Source organism: Aptenodytes patagonicus, chromosome 7, assembly GCF_965638725.1.
Source record: "Aptenodytes patagonicus chromosome 7, bAptPat1.pri.cur, whole genome shotgun sequence".
Lineage (NCBI taxonomy): Eukaryota > Metazoa > Chordata > Aves > Sphenisciformes > Spheniscidae > Aptenodytes > Aptenodytes patagonicus.
In genome coordinates this window covers 16,913,148-16,935,096 of record NC_134955.1, presented here as the reverse complement: position 1 = coordinate 16,935,096, position 21,949 = coordinate 16,913,148, and the positions used below count along the sequence as shown (strand labels likewise).

The 21,949-nt window shown below is 40.8% G+C and overlaps 1 protein-coding gene across 1 annotated transcript; it reads left to right on the top strand.

The window, feature by feature from the left end:
• The first annotated feature begins 1,242 nt into the window (after positions 1-1,242).
• SPTY2D1 (SPT2 chromatin protein domain containing 1) lies at positions 1,243-20,611 on the top strand. Its single transcript, XM_076344132.1, has 6 exons — positions 1,243-1,343; positions 11,967-12,081; positions 13,553-15,214; positions 16,015-16,171; positions 16,837-16,914; positions 19,103-20,611. Exons 1-6 carry the CDS (start codon positions 1,284-1,286, stop codon positions 19,197-19,199), a joined length of 2,169 nt encoding a protein of 722 aa, XP_076200247.1. The 5' UTR covers positions 1,243-1,283; the 3' UTR covers positions 19,200-20,611.
• Positions 20,612-21,949: the final 1,338 nt, after the last annotated feature.

Genomic DNA, 21,949 nt, shown 5'->3' with positions numbered 1-21,949 from the left:
GGGAAAAATAAAGTGAGGGCAGTGAAGAGGCAAAGGGAGATGAAAAAGCAGGAACCTGGAGGAACTGGAAGTGAAGAGTCGTCAAGTAATATCAATGTTGAAGAAGAATTTATGTTAAGGATAAAATGAAGTGAAAAAAGCTTCCTTTCAGTGCCCAGGTTTCTACGAGAAGCAGCATGGAGCAGAGGAATTTTTGTCAGATGGATCTTGGATAACAGTAATAGGAAAAGAGCTGACAACTGAAGCAAGGGAAGAGTCTTCAGTCAGCTGGTGTTCTTGCAGTTTTCCGGGTTGTCAGAGACTTGGAAAAATATTTGAACACACACAGAGCGTTTTGTTTGGCCACTCCGAAGGTCAGCGTTGCTCCTGGGAGCCCTGTTTTATCAGGCGGTTATTCACGCAGCCAGGAGCACTCTGCTGCTGAAACCGTCGCATCCCTAGACGCCAAGCATCGTTTTTCAAGCCTTGATAAGCCAAGAAGGATCGCTGCAGAAACTTAATACGTATTCCTCTTCTGCTACAGGCTTTCTGCTTGGCCGCCGTCCCCTCGCTGGCGGTCGGAGCTGACCTCGCAGCGCTGGCCGGCAACGCGAGCTGGAGGGGGGCGGGTATCGGGGAGCGCCTCGGAGCAACCGCCCCTCGCCCCAAACAGCTTTTCCCCTTCAAAACCCCACAAACCTCACCGCCACCGAAACAGCAAGACTACTATAAAAAAAAAAAAAAAGTAGTAATTTATGTTGACTTGCTGACGCGTCCCTGCGTCAAGGCCGGGGGGCTGATAAGGTGTTTCTCTGGGTGAAACTGGGGCGCGCAGCGGCGCGGCCGGGGAGCCCGAGGGGACAAAACCGAGCATCAGCCCCACAGCGGCGCCAGCTGCTTGCGGAGGGCTGCGGGCAGGGCGGGGGCGGCCCCGGCGGCCCTTATTAGGCCGCCCCCGCCGCGGCCCCGGGCCCCGCCGCTCCCCCGGGGCTCACGGAGAGGCGCCGCCGCCAGCCGAGGCACGCTCCGCCCCTCCTCCCCCTGCCTTCCCCGACGGACGCGTTTCCTGAGGCGAGGCGTTCGTCACAGGGGAAGTGACGCGCGGGCGGCGTGACGCCGGCGCGCGGCGAGGTGATATAAAGGGTAGGCGGCGGCGGCCGGAAGCGAGCGGAGCCGAGCGGCGCGGCGGGGCGGGCGGCGGGCGGGGGCAGGCGGCCGGCCGGCGTCGCCTCTGCCGGGCGCGGAGGGGAGCGGGGAGGAGCAGGGCGGCTGCCTCACCCCCCCCCCCCCTCCCCGAGCCAGCCATGGATTTCCGCAACATTCTCGTGATGGCCTCGGAGCAGCAAGGGCTGAACTCGGTGCCGGTGAGCTCGGGGGTGGCTGGGACTGTTGGGAGGGTGGGGGGAGAAGCGCGAGGCCGGGGTACGGTGACCGTTACGGCCGTTGGGGCGGCGGTGCCCCCGGGGGGGCGGTTCCCGGTGGCTCGGGGCCGGGTCGTGCCGAGGCCCCGTGCTCCCCTCATGGGGCGTCGAGGGTCTCGCTTGGGCCTCTGCCCCGCGCCTCGGCCCCCGCCTGGGGACCCGCCCGAGGAAGCTGGTTCACGGGCCTGGCTGGCACTCGCGGAGCCCGCCCGGCCGGCCCGAGGCCGGGCCTCTCGCCTCGCCGCCCGGAGGTGCTCGCTTTCGGGGGCTGGGGAAGCGTCTGTGTGCAGGGGGGCGAAGCGGGGCTCCTTCTGTCAACAGGTCTCGGCATGCTTGGAGCTGGGAAGGGGCAGCCGGGGTTTGCACCTTCTGGTCGCCGAAAATACCGAGATCCTGAGGGCAAAAACGGTGGTGCAGGGGAAGGCAGTGGTTGCGGTTAAAAGTCGGATAAGTCCTTTTGTTTGCTCTGAAAACAGAAGTCTGCCACGTCTCAAATGCGGGTCGGAGACAAAGAATGACAAGTTTTGGATGAATGTGCTGCGTTGTCCAATGCCTTTGTATCCATTGCTAAGGAATAGCTTGCAACAACTATATGGGGATGATTGGTGAAAGGCATTTGGTTTATTATGAATATTATTCTGAGGTCTGTATTTCAGCAGTTCGTATTTTAACTCAAGCTGTCAGTTTTATGTTGACTCAGTATGAACTAACCCACTTACTTGGCTGAACGAAGTCTGGCAGTAGGAAGGTCCTGTGGCCTTTTGGTACATTAGTATACTGGGTTTCATTCCTTTGGCAGGACCCAAATTATAAATCGTGTGCTTATTTGGATAAAAAATACTTTCTTTTTGGTAGCCACCAGCTAGGGATTTCCTGTCTGTTCTTTAACTGAGTGCCGGAGTTCTGTTTCTATGATTAGCTTACTTAAACCAGTGTAAATGAGAGGGGTAGTTGTTTTTAGCATAAACTGTAGGAAAAAACAGAAAAAGCGAACTCTTCAGTTCTGACACTGCTGAAATGGAGACACTCGAGAATTGAGAGTATCTCAGTCTCTCTATATCACCAGTAAAACTTTGGTACTGTTCACTAATATTGCAACCAGTTGGTAATACGGACCAACCATATGGTAGATATGTGTAATTTGTCAGATTCCATTGTGTTTTAAAAATCTTACAAAATGTACTCTTTAATATTTAGCTTGATTTAGTTTGTCTCTGACTCTACGTAGAAATACGGTTTGTAACATAAATATGAAAATATCAAATATATAAGTACTTATATAAGATATTTAAATGCCTGCTTTATGACTCTTAAAACAAGCTGTTCCACTAAATTGTCATTGGGTTGTTGTAGTTCTTACTTTAGATGTTTAAAACTTCTTTTTACCACTTTAGTTTTCTCATGCAGCTTTAATGTACTGCGCCACTATTTTTTGTCACAAATAGTTATAAACCATGATGATGAATTGATGAAATATCTGCCATGTTCTCTGTTGCAGATGTGATGGTGGGGGGAGGCAATCCTACTTGTTGTACAATGGATGAGGGTTTTGTTACTCTTTTTAGAAAAGGCAGGATTAGGATTTGCTTACCCGATTGACTCATGGAGTGAGAGTGCAGTTCAATCCATAGCTGAAGCAGTTTGGTTTCCTGCCGTTCCAGCACATTAGTGGCGCAACTTTTAACTGTAAAGTTGGCCTTAGTCTCTGAGCAAAAGTGGAGCTGCACTTGGCACTGCTTGAGGTTATCCGCAGCTGTTAGGCTTCAAAAGAGGGCCTGTGGAGGTTTTCTCATCAATGGACGTCAAAGTAACTCCACTAGATTAAAGCTAGTACATAAAATATGTTCATATAAGGAGAATATAATTAATCTTAAATATTTGTATTAAAAATACCACACAGACTAATTACAAAATTTACTGGTATGTAAAGTTAACAGGTTTCCAGAAATGTTAGTTCCTTCATTAATCAGCATATCCCCTGAATTTCCCTTTGAAGTTTAAAATAAACTTTACAGTGCACTAAACTAAATATTCCATGCCTACTGTAATGAAAAATAGAATAACATGCACAAGTAGTATATATATCTCACAAGTAGAAACTGTAGAAAAACTCTGTTTAAGAAATAATATGGTCTTGTATTGTAAAAGAGGGATGTGTAAAACAGGTATTGCATCATGTCCCTGTAAAAACGTATCTGCTTGTTCATCTCCCTATGGAAATCCAGATTCAAAAGGAACATTGCTGAAATCAGCCTTTCAATGCCCTATTAGTTGCATCAGGTTTTGTTTCCAAATAAAACAGTGCATATATGAACTAGTGTATAAGCTATTAATGATGTGTTGCTAATGATCTTTATAGCAGTTGCTGAAAAGAGCCCCAGTTTTTCTCACATAATGTTCCATAGGGGCTTCAGTATTGTGTGTGTATATCTTGTTACATGTGTTCATAATAGCAGTTCATTAGATTTCCAATGTGATCTTGCTTTGATTAGACATGATACCAGTTATGAGACTTAATGTTGATTTCCGTACGATTTAAATACTTTTATGTCACTCTTCCCTTTTTGGTGAAATTGCTATACTCCGTTATGCCGCAAGTTTTATGTGACATAATGGATGTGGTGAAGCACTTTGAGATGTTGGTATGGAAGATATTCTTAAAAGTATGAAATTGTGTTGCAGTTTTCTTAAAAAACACTGAGCATAGTTGGAACCAAGTCATTCTTTTATTTTACCTTGTTTCTATTGTCATTAATAATTTACTAGATACGATCTCATATAGCTCCCTGCTCCTTTTAACTGAGGGTGACTCTTTAGTGTACAGAACTTACAAAAAATCTGATGCAGAATAGTATTTAACCACAAAGAGGTGACCCAAAGCTGAAACAGCTCGTCATCCACATCAGCACTTGAAGTCTCATTTTAAGTCAGTCTGATACATAGTAACCATAAATTATTACAAAATAGCCTCCAGTAAAGTTGACAGATACACTTCGCTACCAGAAATTATTTGCAAAGTAAAATAGTATCAAAATCCCAAAGTTTGTTCAGAGCACCCTGTGTGTTACAGAGCCTGCCCATGAAATTATAATCTACAAACTACTGAACGTTCGCCATAGGCAAGAGAAGCCCTGCAAAAGAAATATGGAGAATGGCTGTGAAGTACAGATTGCTGTCGTTGAATCAGACTCCTATTCGATTGGTGTGCATGCATTTATTATGTGGTTAAAACTTGTCTCAAAACAGGGCCTAGAAATGCTTTGTATTATATCAGCATCCACATAAAGAGAACTGCAAGATACGCAATGTAAAAACTTGGCAAGGGGTGAGGAGGGCTTTTACTCTCAACTTGACTGAACTTGATAGTTAAGTTCCAGGCGCTTGCAAACACTGACTAAAATGTGTAAAACTTTCAGTTTTTCCTATTCCTGGTCTCTCTTTCTGCATAAGCAGATGAAAATGGGGACCACAATACCACTACATAAAGAAAAGCATAAAATATGCTTTTAATTTTTTTTACTGTGTGAAGCAACTTTTAACAGAAGAAATTTCTGCATTTTTTCAGGTAATGGTTCAGCTTGGGTGTTGTGACAGCAGTTGCAAAATCTTCAGAAAATTACTCTTGCATTTTTAGGAGTAAAATGTATGACCCTGTTAAATTGGTTTTGGGAGATGAGAACAGTATGAGCTGATAGTTAAAATACTCTTATCTGTAAAGCCTTTCTCTTGGTAGGGGTTGTTAGAACCTGAAGAGAATCAAACAAATTTAAGCATGCTTGGTAACTACCGTTTCCTTTGTCATAACTAGATATTGATAACAGTAGTTGAGAAAGACTCTCTTAGAATATGTGCATGTAATGCTAACTGCAGAGTGAGCTGCTGGTAACCCCAGCATGGTGTCTGCAGAGTGGACGGTGCTAAGGCTGTAGCAGAGGCCTTGGAAGTACAAGCACTGGTACTGGATGATAGCAGAGACCCCTGAGTAGTTAACGCAAATGACCACTTATCAATTTGGAAAGCTGCCTATTGAGGAACTAATATTAGGGCATTGCGAGAGGAGTGACACAAACAAGGATGCATGTGTGGCTTAACTGGGTGAATGAACCATTAGTGATGTTATCGGAAAGTTACACCCTGAAGAATATTTAGGGGGAAACAAGGACTTCCCATTGGAGAAGGCTGCATGTCTTGAGGAATGGTAAGGAAGAACAGGAAAAGTGTTATAACATGGCACAGGGGTTGCAACTTGCTAGTGAAAAACGAGCAAACAAAAAAACCCCACCCTGTGAGAACCTCTGCAAGTTGCTCATATCGGATAGCACAAGTGGAATTGTCTTTACATTGCGTGTGCAAGCCTGTAGCAAAAATGATGAGTTGCACAGGTGCCCTACTTGAGAATCAGGTTTGGCAGAATTGATCACTCATATCTTGCATTGCTACCTGTGTAAATATTGATCATTGTTAAAGGCAATACTACTTCTTTTGCTTGTGTCTGGGTCTAGTATTTGGTCTAGACCTTTTGGGGCTTCATTTGGATGCCACAAAGCTTACAATAATTTTATAAAATCTGCTTTACAGTCCAAGATTTGGCACTTGAATGCTGACATTGAAACAGCTGCAACTGTATCAGGATTGTGTGCCGCATTTTAAAGGGATTTAAGAGCAAAACCTTGGTTGCAGATTACACAGTTAAACTTGTGACCTGGAGCTTGCCTGCTGGCAAAGGCTGGCTACTAGACACTGGCACTCTGCATTTAAGGGATGGATGTCTTATTTATATGTATATAAACTATATCTGATGTATATCTCTCACAAGTCAGTATGCATGTGTGTGAATCTATAGGCACATACAGCCTGGTAGGATCTTTATTTGCCATATTAATACCAATCTTTTTTAATTAATCTTTTTGTTTTGAGGTATGCTTTTCAGAGAAAAACGCTGCTTTGTCAGTCATGTAACTTCATATGCTAGATAGCCCACTGAAACAGTTTATTCTGGCTGTAAGTGGAAAACAAATAAGATTTTGCACTGTAATGGACTTTCCACCATACTCTTAAAGTACCATTAGTCAGATTCATGGAGAGCCAGTTATTGGTAGGTCGTTACGGCAAGGTTTGCAGAGATGAAGGTAAAAAATGAGAAACCTCAGGAGAAATAGTACTCACTGATAGGAAGAGACTTCTTGTTTCTTGAGGGTACACAGCTGAAGAAAGGCACTTCCACAGCCTTTACTTTTTCTTTGGGTAAAGCAGTGCCCACTTCGTGTATCTTAGCAGTGTTCAGTTAGAGCTGTCACTAGGTTCTACCCAGAGAGAGAATCAGTGTTGACAACTTGAGTAGTGCAGTGTTCTGGGAACAGCTTGATCTGCTCTCTTGTAAAGACTAAACATTTCTGTTTCTCTGTTGCTTTAACCAACTTGGCAATAGCTATAAAAAGCCAGAATAGTGCAGCTGCTGCTTGGATGATAAAGTAGTGACGTGCCCCAGCTTACTTTGTCTGGCTTACCTGGAATCTGATGCATGTTCATTTGCACTGTAAGTAAAACACTTTATCAGTGCTTGTGGAACATATGCATAGTTCAGTGCTTTCAAAAGCACTGGTTATTTTATGCTATTTCTAAATGAAGGTGAACAAAACTTTTATCAACAATAGTAGTGATTCACAGTACAGAAAATGGGTATTCATTTATGAATTGTTTAGCTATGTTTTCAGTTGTTAGTCAATGTCAAGAAATGCTACTGATGGGAAGACTTTTAAATCTTGAATTTTGCACAGTTTGCCACATTAGTGGCAGTGAGAAAACAGCTTGTCTGTCAAGCTGCTTTACAAACCTGCTCCTGGATAGGGCTGTTGATTGTAGTGCAGCAAAACAAAGCCTGAAAACTGCTTCCCCATCACTTTAATTCTTTATAAGGCTTTCTAACAGGATAGATCAATCTACATTTGTCCCTGCTGTTTAGCAGTTTTGAAAGGTGCTCCTTAGACCTGAAATGCTTTCAGAATCATACAACCATTTAGGTTGGAAAAGACACTGAAGATTGAGTCCAACCGTATCCTCTATTTTGAAAATGCTCTGTTTTGTCTGTTTTTAAAAACTGTGTAGAAATTGAATAACTAAACCAAGTTTTGCCAAATTAAGTTACCAATGGCAAAACATGACATGTTTAACTTTGAGAGTAAGATAATTTACATAGACATCATACTAATATGAGTATACTACAGAGTACCTCAAATTGTTCCTAAGGTACTAATTTGTTTCAAGCTTTTTCTGAAAGGATTTTCACTGATAATGTGTGGAATGCTTGCTTCTCTGTGTTCTGATTTAGATGGAGCATGCCAGATTACTTTGGGCCACTGAGTCATGGGCTACATTTGAGCAAAACTTGAGAGGCAGTACTGCATTGTGGTTCAGGTTTCCTGAACAGTTAGGTCTTGGAATACTTTTGGTGTAAACAACACAAAAGTTGGAGAGGGAAGGACCTCAGCTTCCCAGAAGAGAGGGGCCCAGCTCCAGCTATCTTCTTATCCTTTAAATAGTCCTAGCTATGATGATCAATTCTAATGATTTCAATTGTAAGTACCAAAAATTGTTCAGAGTTGGAGCTTCTCCAGGTGATAAGGATGTACAAAATCAGTTCTCAGATTGTGGTAAACTCTCTTGCGCAGAGGTGAATCTTGGTAAATGAGCTTGACTGTAGTAGGTCTTTAATGTGATGAGGCAACATGTCAGGTTTTACTACTGCAATGTACATGGATGGTGTATCTTCATAATTTTGTTTTAGTAATTTCAGAAATTACTAAAGGCGACTACAAATAGCTGTTACTGTAGCTACCCTTCTTGGAGCCAGTTTTGGCTGTGTTTTAGAAATGAGTCTCTGAACCTTGATGCTTAGTGCATCTATATACAAGATAATGTATGGGTTTGCATGTTAGTAATTAAAGTAATCAAGGATCTATTCATTGCTGTTGTTTCAACAAATTAAAAATTAGAACGAAGGCTTCCATTGGGTGATACTGAAATCTATAGGGAGTTTTGCTACTAGCTTGCCTGATTATTGCTTCTAAAACGTTTGGATATAGGTATCTTTACTAGACATTTTAATTTGATTTTTTTAGTTAAGTTTCATAAGGCTGTAAGAGGATGGGAAGATATTGATGGGAATACTGACTTGTGTGGATTTTTTATTAGTGATACTGTTTTTATTTGGGACCATATTGCACAGCTCTTTCATTTGGTGAGGATCCTAACTTTCCACGTGGAAGATCTTGGTTTAGGTTATAATCTATTGGCTTACTACTGAAATCCAAAAAAAACCCCAAACCTCAGAGTTGTTTTTTTTCTAAATGTATTATTCTGCTTTCCGTCTGCTTCTGGGTTTAACTGGCTTCTATTGTATTTATCTTTGCAAGTGTCTCTGTCCTTCTCATTGCTTTGTTTATCTTTTCTAGTCTGTTTGTGGGAAGAAGATCAACGAAGTCTTTGTCATTTTATCATTCTAAAGCCCAATCTAATAATTGGTACATTTATGAAAGGTAATGTCTGAACAGGTGTAGCACACTAGTGCAAGTGTTCATTATAGATCCCAGTAAGAAAGACACTCGGACTCTTAACGTATTGATTAAAATAAAATTTATTGGAGATGCCAGGAGAAGGAAAAAAGCGGGTAGCATAGATAACTTTACATCTGTTCAGCTGCTGGAACCCTGAGTTGTACAGCACTGGACAGACATCTAGGCATGGCAAGCTGTGCAAATCCTGTCTGTGATGAGGATCACCAGCATTGTAGTCTTTAGAACTTTTGTAGGATGTTCTTGGAAGTAAACAGCTTTAACATTTCCACTGCCAAGCAAAAGGATGTTATATGAAAACATGCTGTTTCACTTCAAGATATGAGACAGAGTCGTAGAATGGTTTGGGTTGGAAGGGGAGCTTTAAAGGTCATCTAGTCCAACCCCCCTGCAGTGGGCAGGGACATCTTCAACTAGAGCAGGTTGCTCAGAGCCCCGTCCCACCTGACCCTGAATGTTTCCAGGGGTGGGGCATCTACCACCTCTCTGGGCAACCTGTGCCAGTGTTTCACCACCCTCATCGTACAAAATGTCTTCCACATATCTAGTCTGAATCTACCCTCTTTTAGTTTAAAACCGCTACCCCTTGTCCTATTGCAACAGGCCCTGCTAAAAAGTCTGTCCCCATCTTTCTTACAAGCCCCCTTTAAGTATTGAAAGGCTGCAATAAGGTCTCCCCAGAGCCTTCGCTTCTCCAGGCAAGTCACACCACATGCAAATGGTGTAATTGCCAGGTGCCAAGTGGGGGCTGCATATTCTGTCACAATTAGTCTGCTGAGTTCATCCAGTGGTCTCAGGTGATAAATGTAGTAGAGTGCAGGCCTGTGCCTATTCAGGTCAACTGGTATACAGATCACTAACTCCTTGATGTACAATAGTCTTCTGTTTAAGATCACTGCAGCAGGAACTAAAAGCAATACCACTGGTTTTAGATCAACCTACTAATTATGCTGGTGAAGTCAGTTCCAACTTACTTTTGGAGAAATTGCATTTTTTGAGTTGACTTATTTATTTTCACTGAATAAGATAACCTGAAACTGAAATGAGCATCCACAAAGAAGCTGAAAGCCTTAATGGACCTGTAAACCTGCAGTCTGGAATTGAACAGACTCTGGCAGCTTGGGCTGCAGTCTGCTTTTGTTTCCTGCTTGGTCAAAGACTAAGGCTGAACCTAAATATTTTTATTCCATTACTGATGCAGCTGTTGCATTCCTTCTCAGTCTAGTGCATTTTACTAATTTCTCTTGGTTTCCCTACCTGTCTTCTGGTTTCCTGTTCATTCCTTCAGAAAGCTGAGTGCCTTCTTGTTGTGGATGAGTGGAATGCACCTCTCAAAAGAGAGAAGCAGCAATATATTTTATTGAGATAAAATAATTGACAGGGTTCAATAAGTTTGACGGAATTTAACAAAGTTTTTAACAGTGGTTTGACAAGTCTCAGTAAGTTTGATGGCATGGGTTACCTTATTAATTACTGCATGGAAGAAACATACAAAAGAAAATTGAGTTAGAATGATTCACACAGAGACTGGAGATGCAAAGAGTAAGGAGGACCCTCTCATTGAGTCACGAGGTTCAGAGTGGACCCTTTTGCTTTCTAAACTCCTTTTGGAGCCTAGGTGTTGTTACTGTAAGTCAGCAGATGAAAAACTCTCTAAGACTCAATTTGGAGTTTTAGAAAGCAGGCATTCTTTGTTATGGCACTGGGTACTAGGTGGAATTTCCACAAATCAAGCACACCTATGCTGAGTTCACCGTTACATTTATACACTACAATTACAAGGTAGCACACTTCCAGTTACAGTGATTGGTTAGTGATTTGCATATAATTATAATATCTGCTATGTCATTCTCTTCTGTTAGTATGCTTGTGCAGGGGAAGGGCCTTCACCTGGGCAAGGGTTGTCTTGACCTGTGGGTGTGGTTTTTTAGTATTATAATGAAGGCAGTTCACTTCAGGATACCTTAAAAGTAAGTTTTGTTGCCAAGTTGGCCAGCTAGATATCTACCTTGCCAGGTTGTCAAATAACTCATCCTATATACAATAGAACCTAGGTGCTCTGGTTATGGTCTAGAGGGTCCAGAGAATAGGGACTTCAAGCAACACAGCCTTGGATAACAAGTAACACAGCAACCCATACATAATGCTAACATAGAGGCTAACTTCTTGAAATCAAGATGTTCTTATAGTTGATTATTTCACAACCAAACATAAAAAGATTCAGTAAAACTTAAGATAATCTTCAACAGTGTGGCTGGATCCAATCTTAGTCTCGGACTTGGTCAATGGTTTATGTCTAATGGAATTATCCATACAATGTTTATAATAATATTGAGTAGCTACATGGATTAGTAATGTTTCATAATATTAATTCAGCATGTTATCAGTCACTTACGGAGGATCTGTCACGGGTAAGGGATCTTTCTGCCTGGGGTAGGGAAGGATCTCTTAGTTTCAGGTAAGGAATCTCTAACCTTGAGAAGCATCCCTGCTCAAGGGGAGAGTCATGTGGCATGCTGTCCAGCTGCAATTCAGGGAGAGCTCAAATTGGGCCCAACCTGATGGTAATATCTATAGGGTGAAGTAGTTGGCTGCTAGTCGATAGTATAAACAAGATTACGTCTTCATTTTAGCTCTGGTATCTTGTTCTGTACTTTGGTTATCTTGCACTTTTGGGTTTAGAAGCCACCTTTCAAAATATTGTTCAAGACATCTTCACTCCCTTGTATGTGAGCCAGGGGCTTTCTAGCTCACAAGTTCACCCCAAGGACATGAGGCCTGTTGCTCCTTAGCCTGAACCAAAGTATGGCTAGGAGAGGAGTCAAGTGTATCCGTCATGAGACTCGGCTTCAGTGGGAATTCATTGTTTGTTTATTCTGTACCATCTCTATGCTTAAAGTTGTGTAACAGTCATGTACTTGACTCCTCAGTTTTAAAAACTGTAAGATTTTTTTCATTTCTTAACTTTTCTGACATACTTCTTTGGTCTTTGCAGAAAAGGTACAGTTTGGCTGTTGGTCCTCCCAAAAAGGTTCCAAAAGTCAAGGGTGTAGAGTCTGCAGCAGTGCAAGCATTTCTCAGACGGCAAGAAGAAGAAAAAAGAAAAAAAGGTAACAGTCCAAAATATTTCCTATGGGAGTCTTTCATTGACTCTTTGAGACTTTGTCACCTTATTCAAAGCTCTTGCAAATACAGCTATACATCTGTTTCTGGAATTTATGCACATAACTGATCCTGAGGGAAAGCCAGGACTAAGTAAGGACTAGGGATGTTTGCATGCTTTCCTAAGGAGTTAAATATTAATCAGCTACACTAGCATTTACTGTTGGAGATCAAGAAGTAGTTAAGGTGAAGAGATATTGCAATAAACCATCTGGACTTTTGATAACTTAATTTTGAAAAGCTTTATCTGTGTTGAAAAATGGTAAGAGTTGCTGTTGTGTCTTAATCTAGTGTATCAATACAGTCTGAATTTTAAATTTGTATGGCAGAGGCTTTGTTCGAGCTACATTTTTTCCACTGTATTATATTTCCTTTAAATAGCCTATAGAATAAACTAATACTGCATTGCTTCTGGTGTTAATGTTTTGTTAAAGGTAACCAAATCTGATGGACTGGGTGGCCCAGGGTATTCCTCCTCTCCTGGGCCAATCACGAGCCTGCTTCTTATCCCTGCTGCCAGCTGCAGCCAGAAGCAAGACTGAGCATGAATTCCACATAGGCATGCATGCACTCACATTCTGTACAGTCACAGCCCTTGACAATAGAATAACATAGGCAGGGGGTGGTACCTTTACAGGCACCAACAGCATGAGTAGCCTAATCCATTTTCTAGGAATTGATGCTTTTCCTGAGTCTTTCTGATATTTGGCCCCCATTCCCTTGGTCTCTCCAGTATCTGGCATTCAGACCTATCATTCTATTCACCAGCTAGTTCAGCCTGAATTTTGTCAGCAGATCAAACACAGACTCAAGATAGAGAGCATAGTTATGCAGAAAATAGCTAAAACCAATTCAGTAAGAATATAGGACAGACTGTGGAGATAGGGCACAAATGTAGTGACCAGCAGCTTGCTTATCTGCGGCTGGCTGCTTCTGTCTCTCCCCTACACCCCTCTACACACACACTCAGCCTGTTTTCCAATTCTTATACTCCAATACTCTTTTACTCCCTCACTTTCCTCATCTTCCCTTAAATATCTGATTGTAAATTCTGTACTGTCTCAAAATTCTCTTGCTCAGCCTCAGAACTCCTTCCATTACCCAGAGATCCCATAAGTCCTGTGCCTCCTCACACAGTAATTCTCCTTAGTTTGCATAGCATTCTGGAGAGCTGCTTCGGTTGAATCACCTTAGTGGGTTTTGCAATAGCAGCATTTGACTTAACGGCTCGCCTTTGTTAGAGTAGCTGATTCAGGTGGGTTAGCTTGCCCTGTTGGCAGACCCCTGACCACTGGTCTAAATTGAATAGCTGTTAGCCACATATCCTTAAACTACTGTCCTAAATGGTTTATCAGTTTGGAAGGAATTGAAATAAAAAGTAGTGCTTTTGCATAACTTTCTTCTGGTTTTCTTTTACAGCACTAGAAGAAAGGAGAAAAAAAGAAGAACTCTTGGCTAGACGTATTGAACTGAAACATGACAGAAAGGCAAGAGCTATGGCCTCACGAACAAAGGATAATTTTTATGGCTATAATGGCATTCCTGTTGAAGAGAAGCCTAAAAAGAGGAGGACTTGTGAGAATGTCGCTCAGGCCCCAGAGGCTGAGTATGCAACAGAAGATGAAACTGAGCAACTCGAATACAGTCAGACTGAATCTGAGCATGAGCAAGAAGAATATGAAGAGAAACCATCCAAAGTTGCAGTGAAACCAAAGGCACCTCCCAAAAGTGCACCAGCACCTCTGAACTTTGCAGAGCTCTTAAGGCTTGCTGAAAAAAAACAGTATGAACCAGTGGAAATAAAAGCAGTGAAAAAGGTAGAAGAGAGACCCAGAACAGCAGAAGAATTGAGAGAGAGGGAGTATTTGGGACGCAAAAACAAAAGAGCAGAAATGCATAAGAAAAGTGAGAAGGAGATTAAGAATACAGGAATATCCAGTTCTTCAAAAAAAGTGACTTCTCAGAAGGAATCTGTAAATGCAAAACTTAACAAAAGCTCAGTAGATAAACATTCCACACCAAAAGGCAGTCTGTCGTCTTCTATGAGTGGTACTGATAAGAAATCCAAAGCACCAGCATTGACTGAAAAACACTCATGGTCATCACCTTCCTCCAGATCTGATCAAATGGAAAAAAACTCACAAAATGGCTCCTTAAGAAGCTCTACTGGTAGCAGTCATAGTAAATTACCTGTCAATGGTACTGGAAAGTCTGGCTCAAGCTCTCATGTGCCACCCTCAAAGCCAGCAGCCAATGGGGCTCAGAGGCTACCATCTGCTAAAGAATCCAGCCTGAAAAAGTCCGCCCATACAAAATCAGGAAGTGCTGCAGCCCTTCAGCATGGAATCAACTCCAGTGCAAAACGATCAGGCAGCAGCTTAGGAAAAGGAGGACCTGGACATCCAGGTGGCAGTTCAAGTGCAGGACCTGGACGATTGAGCAGCAATTCTGGTGTGGGACCTGGAAGGCCAGGAAGTGGTTTAAGCCCAGGACCTGGGCGACTGGGCAGCGGCTCAGCTGCAGGACCTGGAAGGCCAGGCAGCAGCTCAAGCCCAGGACCTGGGCGACTGAGCAGTGGCTCAGGCATGGGACCTGGAAGGCTGGCTGGCAGCTCAAGCACAGGACCTGGGCGACCAGGCAGCAGCTCAAGCATGGGACTTGGGCGACCAGGCAGCAGCTTGGGTATTGGACCAGGAAGGCCAGGCATCAGCACAAACGCAGGACCAGGGCGACCAGGCAGCAGTTTGGGAACAGGACCAGGAAGGCCAGGAGTCAGCCCAAGCACTGGACCTGGGCGACCAGGCAGCAGCTTGGGAACAGGACCAGGAAGGCCAGGAATCAGTCCAAGCAGAGGAGCGAAGCGACCAGGCAGCAGCTTGGGAACAGGACCAGGAAGGCCAGGCATCAGCCCAAGCACAGGACCTGGGCGACCAGGCAGCGGCTTGGGTACAACTGTGAAACCGAAGTGTACTGTTGTATCGGAAACTATTTCTTCTAAAAACCTAGTCACGAGACCTAGCAACGGACAGATAAATGGAATGAGACCTCTTCAAGGGCATAGACCTGTGTTTCATCCACAAGGTATAAAGTTCTAGAGCAAATAATTTTTTTCACTTAGTTATGTGTTTTGTATTTTTTATGTCTGAGTTGAGGTCACTGAGAGCCTTTGACAATTATAGATGCAATTAGGAAGACTTGGACAAAATACCATATTTGCCTTTTAAAGAATGCATTTAACAGTAGAATGCTTTTTTCTGCTTTGCAACTTTTTGTTTATTTTTACCTGTGCTCATATTCCTTGAAATACAGGCCTGGGGTGTGAAGTATTACATGAAAGAAAACTAAGCAGCCTGTAATGGATGTTGGTATACGAATGCTGTTAGAAGGAAAAGAATTGAAGGATTTACTTCCTGCATAGCTTAATTATGCTTAGTCTTTAAAATTTTGTAGTGTCTTAAATAGCAGATGCTTAAAGTGGTATGTGAAAATTAAAACCACACAGCAAACCTGTGACTAATATTTAAGTATTTTGGCAAATTTACCTTATCAGCAAGCAAGCAGTTCTAAAAATTTATTTCTGATCAGAAACAAGCAGCATGGACTCTAGCAAATTAGTGCCTAGAAAACCCTGAACAAGAACATAGACTTCTGTCTGGTGGTTTCCTCAGGATGCAGTTGGTGATACTGATACGTAATCTTATATAGCACAACTTAGAGGAAGTATTTCCTTTTACTGAGTTTGAGAATAGCTAGTTAACTTGAGGCAAAAGTTTTCCACCTTGAAGCCCAGAGCTGTAAAATGCCCAAGGTATAGCAAGGCATAGTTAAATTAATGTTATATTAATGTTATTAATTAATTTTTTCACTCCCCTGTCATTTAGGTCTTGGAAGACCACCTATTAGTTACAAAAGACAAATAGAAGATGATGATGATGATGAATATGACTCTGAAATGGATGACTTCATTGAAGATGAAGGGGAACCCCAGGAAGAAATATCAAAACATATTCGGGAAATATTTGGCTATGACCGGAAAAGGTAACAAAAATGTCAATTTTAAGATATTGCAGAACAAGCAACAGAACAACAGAAATCAATACAGTTCAACAAATAAAAATGTTTTAGAAATAGGGGAGGTGCTGGTATCCAAACACGGTTTTACACTGCAGAAATTTAACAAGCATTAGAGCTGCTTCTGTGCAGAAGGGACCTTGAACTTTCATACTGCCTGGCATGCTCTTCTGGGGAGCAACAAAATTTGATGCAATGGGACATAATTAGAGAACCACACAGCTTCTTCAATGTCTGACCTGTGTAATTCATAGCAACTCTTTCCTATCATTGGATGTTAAAATGCTTTCTATAGCAGCCTGCAGTATTTCAGAATTCATCAAATGTAGCTGCCTGAATATGAACTGCTGATGCAATAGTGGTAGCTGTTCTGTAAGAGGATCTAACTTGGTATGACTAAGAACTGCTGGAAAATGAAGGGTCTTATTTAGCTTATTTAAATATTTCCCTCGTCTGACAAGACGGTATAAGAAAGCAAGCATTTTAAAGGCTTGTAACTTAGATTCTTTCAAAACATTAATATCTGTGTATGGCAAGGTAATTATTCCTTCTAAGAAGGGACGTGAATTCATAACTTAACTGTACATTACCATGTTTTTTTAGTGTGCTGAAAACTAATATTTAATTTCCAGATACAAAGATGAAAGTGATTATGCCTTACGTTACATGGAGAGCAGCTGGAGAGAGCAACAGAAAGAAGAAGCTAGGAGGTATGCATGGATTTAAACTCAGATAGAAAGTGGGAGGTTTGTTTATTGCCCAAGTCATGGGGCTAAGTTAGAGTGGATATTTGCTTTTTATAGTAGAGGTAAATAAGCCTTACCATTTTTTATAAAAAGCTTAGGTAAAGATGAAACTCAGCCAGCCAGTGGTGGGTACAGTAAATAAATCTTGTATGTTCATTCTCATGCATCACAAACTTTGCTTGTAAAAAAAAAAAAAAAAACAAAAAACCCCACAAACAAAAAACAAAAAACCCCACAAACCAAAACCAACTTATGCCCAAAAATCTTTTTAAAAAATACTTTAAATTTCAGTTGTAATGCTAAACCCTTCAATTTGTCCCAAACATTACAATATTCTGATAGTTTGAGGACTGGAAGGAGATTTATTTGTTTTTATCTGTGTGTGTGTATATTTCTATGTATGTATAAAAAGTACTCTGCAAACTTTTGTAATCAGTGATTTCAAGCATGAAGATCATATTTTCATATTGGTTCTGACCATTGGTTTTGGCCTCTAGACCTGCACAATTCTTATGTCGCTATTATAAAACCTGGTGTTCATAAACTGATTTTCTTTTTGGTTTTTAATGGTTGGTGGAACAAGCTTTGTGAAAGTTGTAAGAGGTTTTTATAGATAATGGAAAATATTGGAATATACTGAGTTACCAAATTTTCTTGTTCTACTGAAATGTATGTATTGTTATTCAGAAGGTGCTTTGAGCATTGGAAACTTGCATCTTTTTGAAGTTATAGTCAGGGTCCTTATTCTTTCTTGCTCCTGGGGAATAGATGCAGTTCATGTAAAGCTATAGTCTGTTAAATGGAGTTAGAGGAAACAGCTGGAATTTTACAGTGATATTGCTATTGACCGAATTCTCTGTTGAAGACATAGAGGTTTTGCAGAGTTGAATACCTGGCTAACTTTTTAACTACATATGCTAGAATAAAGGAAGGGGAGATAAGAAACTTCAGTAAAATTGAGTGTAATTATTTTCAATGCTCAGCTACTTTTCACTGAGTGTTTGGTTAAAAGCATTGTGACCCTTGAAATGAGGAACTTTTTTCTAACCAAGCAAGCCCACTAAAATTATAGTTAAGTTCTAAGTTGAAAAATGATGCTTCAAGCCAGGGTTTTATCACATAGATCCTTGATGTGTTTGTTTCTATTCTTAATTTGGATGACTGCAGTTTCCTGAATTCAAGATGACTCTGCTATGCTTGTTTAGGCATAAAATCCATTTTAGAGCCTGTGCTGGAGCAGTTTAGCCCAGAAGAGTTGAATCCTCATTGTCATGTGGTTGAACCTTTTGCATTGACGTGCATGCTACACTGCCTTATGTTGTTTCGTAATGAACTATGGATATACAAATGCACTTGGTAGGGCTGCAAATGAGGCAGGTGCTGATCACGAAATGGTAACTTTGCCACACCCGTTCCTAGTATCAAATCAGCAAGACTATCCAGCCCTTATTTACTGAAGAGGAGATCAGTGATTGCAGATACTGTTTTTAAGTATCACTTTCAACATACTGACTTCTAGGAAGCTGAAGAAATTATGCAGGGACGTAGCTAGAACATGCTGTATTAGCAGAGTCTCTTCCATGGAGCTGTTCACCAGAGTCATGGCAGCTAGATGGACTGAGGGTGGAGCAACGTTGGGCTTGTAGCTACCTGAATGGTGCCTCAAGCCAGGAAGTTGCAACAAAATCTTTTGCTTCTTTACTGTTTGACATATCCATTCTCTCTCTTGCCAGTGTAAAAGGCTTAGGTGGCTCTCAGAGAAGTTGATGAGAGTCAGTCCTGCTATGACATGTATGTAAGAGTTACATTGGCAAGAAATGATGGATGTGTTTCAGCAGCTTCTTTTTGGGGAAAAAATGACATTTTGTATTAAAATCAGGTTTTTTCACAATCTTGATTTTTTTAACAAAGGTTTTAAATAATTTTTCCCTCAAAAGATTTTATTCTAATCTGATGATAAAATCTTGATTTCTTTTTTTAAAGGTGTATTCTTGCTGTAATTAAAGAAAATTTATGGTGGTTGAACTGATCTAAAATTTTTGCTCAAATCAACTGTAATAATTTTAGGATTGTTTTTCTTGGGGGAGGGGTAGAAGTCAAATTTCATGTTTCTTGAGTAGCAGCGTGTAAAGGATTTCATCTTATTTGGCAGCTTGAGACTCGGTGTTCAGGAGGACTTAGAAGAATTGAGACGGGAAGAAGAAGAATTAAAACGCAAGAGACAGTCTAAGAAGCTGAGGACACGTTAACTGACTTATGGTGTTGACTTTGTTCATGTTTCTGCTACCCTCTGCCTCCATACATCTCTTATTCTACTTCAGTTTCCATTTGCTTGTTAGAGGGCAAAAGAATATTTAAAGGGATTAAAGTACTGAAAAGCAAGGCTTTAGTTTGACCTAAATAAGATATTTATTTTTAATACTTGCCAGGGTTGGTTTTTTATGAAGAAATTAATGCACTAATGCATATTATTAAGTGGAATAAAATTAATAGATATTTCCACTGATTAAACCAGTTCAAGATGCCAGCAGAAATATTGACTAGCTATGCACTGACTCGGAACTGTGTGGGCCCATATACCAGTAAACCAATTTTGCATTCAGTTGAAAGAAAGGAATAGCATTCTTGTTCCCTGATATTTCTTGAGACTTAGAGAAATTGCTTTATATCCTACTCTGTCTCCCAACCTGAGCCTCAAAGTATTGAAATGTCATCTTCTGTACAGAAGCAGCTTGGGTGTAAATTCAGCTGTTGCCACAGATGTTCAAAGCAATAAAGTGCTGCATATTTTCTGATTTGAGGACCCGTAAAAATAATTTGAACCTCTTCATTTCTAAACAGAAAAGTGCATGTCATTTGCAAGCTGTACAGTTATAGATATGGCCAAAAGATTATGTTGGCTTTTGCTGTGTCTGGAATTCCAATGCCAATCTAATTCAGTATGATAAATACACACCCTGAAAGCAGGAATTTCTAGTGTTTGTATGTAACTTGTGCTTTTGGGCTCAAGCATATGCTTGGGAATTTTTTTCCTGCCCTGTAAATCTTCACATTTGTTTAACAGCTTCTGCTGCTTTTACAAATTGTGTATGGTGCACGTGTTTTTTCTTGCATTAAACATCCGATGTGTTAAATGATTTAAAATGTGAAGCAGTCATTTATCTAATTAGGTTTACTATTTAGAAAGCACATCAGAATTAAGTTTTGTTAGAATGTATTTGCAGCTTTTCAATATTAACAACTTCATGTTAACTAGTTAATACTTGTGATTAATTTAATCAAACCAAAAATCTAAAATGTTACGTATAGCAGGAGAGTTAGTTCAGTTACTTACCTTAATGCCCATATTTGCACATTATTTCTAACTATGCACTTAAAGACTGTTTCTTTCAGTAACTGAATTTGTTTACAATCAGCACAGGGTTCATGTAAGTCTACAGGAGTTGTACTGAGTCTGAAGCTCAACTCTGGTGTTGCATCTACTTCGATTTCCCCAGGTTGCCCTTCAAAGCTCACCAGTATCACTACTCAGCTTTGCCTCAAGCTCCAGGATTCCACTGATAGTACCTCTGGCTTCAGCTGCTGAGGCTGTTATGTTTTAATGCTAGAAGTACTTGGAAAAGTACAAAAAGGGCTTTGGGTGTTTTGGGGGGGGGGGGGGGGGGGGGGAAATAAAGGAATAAAAAGGAAAAATTCCCTTGTAGGAAAACAACAAAGGAACCTTTCCTATCAGGGGGCTATTCTTAACATTGCTGCTTCTAGGAAGCAGTTCAGATAGCAACCTGTAAGGAGCAATCTTGGAAGCTGCTGAAGTTTAAACATCTGACTCTTAATGTAAGAAAAAACAGATTTGCCTCTTTAAGATGTTTTCTGTCAATGGTGTAGCATTTCACTGCCTCAGTAAAACACTGACATGAGTAAGCTATTGGGATAGATTCTATAAACTAATTCAGTATTAGCTGACAGGGAGCCCAGATGAAGATACCATCGTTGCTCCTCTGGATTTTTAACTTTCTGTATTAACTAACAAAAACTGTTTCTCAGTGTATTCACTTGAGACCATGCAAGATAGTGTAACCTCACTGCCTGTCTAGAAGTGTGCTGTATTCACTCTGCTTCATTGGGACCATCTAAAATTTTCTGTTGCGGTTCCTAGAATTATCCATTCAAGACAATGAACACTGGGACCATGATCAAGTTACTGAGTTTTTTTACTTTCTAATTCTTTTTAGCCAGAGAAAGGCTCTAGGTCTGTCAACCCAGATAGCTGTATCAGCTGTGAGCAACTTCCTGCCTGGCTGGGGAAAAAGTCTCTTATGAAGCAAAAGAAATATATTAATTCAAAATTGGTTCAGTTGGGAATTAAATCTGCATTTCAGATAAATATAGGTTAAATAAAACCTGATTATTTCACCTCTTTCTGATTATTTAACCATGCAAGATCAGTTAAATTTCTTAATCTGTAAAGCACTTTGTCATTTGTCTTAGATGGTGACTGCAATGTACTCTGCTAGCCTCCCTAAGACACTGTATAACTGTTTCTTCACACAGTGATCATTGCTTAAATTTTGTCTATTTCATATGAAAAATTATTCAAGGACACATTTGTAATTTTACAGGCGAGAAGTACTTTCCCATAATTGGCATGGGATGCTAATGGTTTTCAAATTTTGTACAAATGTTTGGGTTTTAATATGTTTGCATTTGCTGCATATTTGTAAATCGACTAGGAAGGAACTAAATTTTTGGGTTTTAATTCCTGACCTTGTATCCAAAATAATTTTTACTGTTTGCCAGATCAATAGTATTAATCTAATGAGAGTACTTCAGTACTTGTCCAAAGTGCATCTGAATTTGAGGTTAAAAAAACTGGAAGAATGCTTATATTGGTTTATGAGAATCTGATGTTAAGCTAATGATTTAATTGTATTTAATGAAATTCTGGTTTGGTTTTTAGATTTTTAATTCACTGTTTGACAATGTGCCTTTTTTTACTAAA

Coding starts and splice junctions, on each gene's coding strand:
- SPTY2D1 (XM_076344132.1), top strand. CDS start 1,284: ATGGATTTCCGCAACATTCTCGTGATGGCCTCGGAGCAGCAAGGGCTG. Junction 1,344..11,966: donor AAGGGCTGAACTCGGTGCCG/GTGAGCTCGGGG, acceptor TGGTCTTTGCAG/AAAAGGTACAGTTTGGCTGT. Junction 16,172..16,836: donor TTTGGCTATGACCGGAAAAG/GTAACAAAAATG, acceptor TTTAATTTCCAG/ATACAAAGATGAAAGTGATT.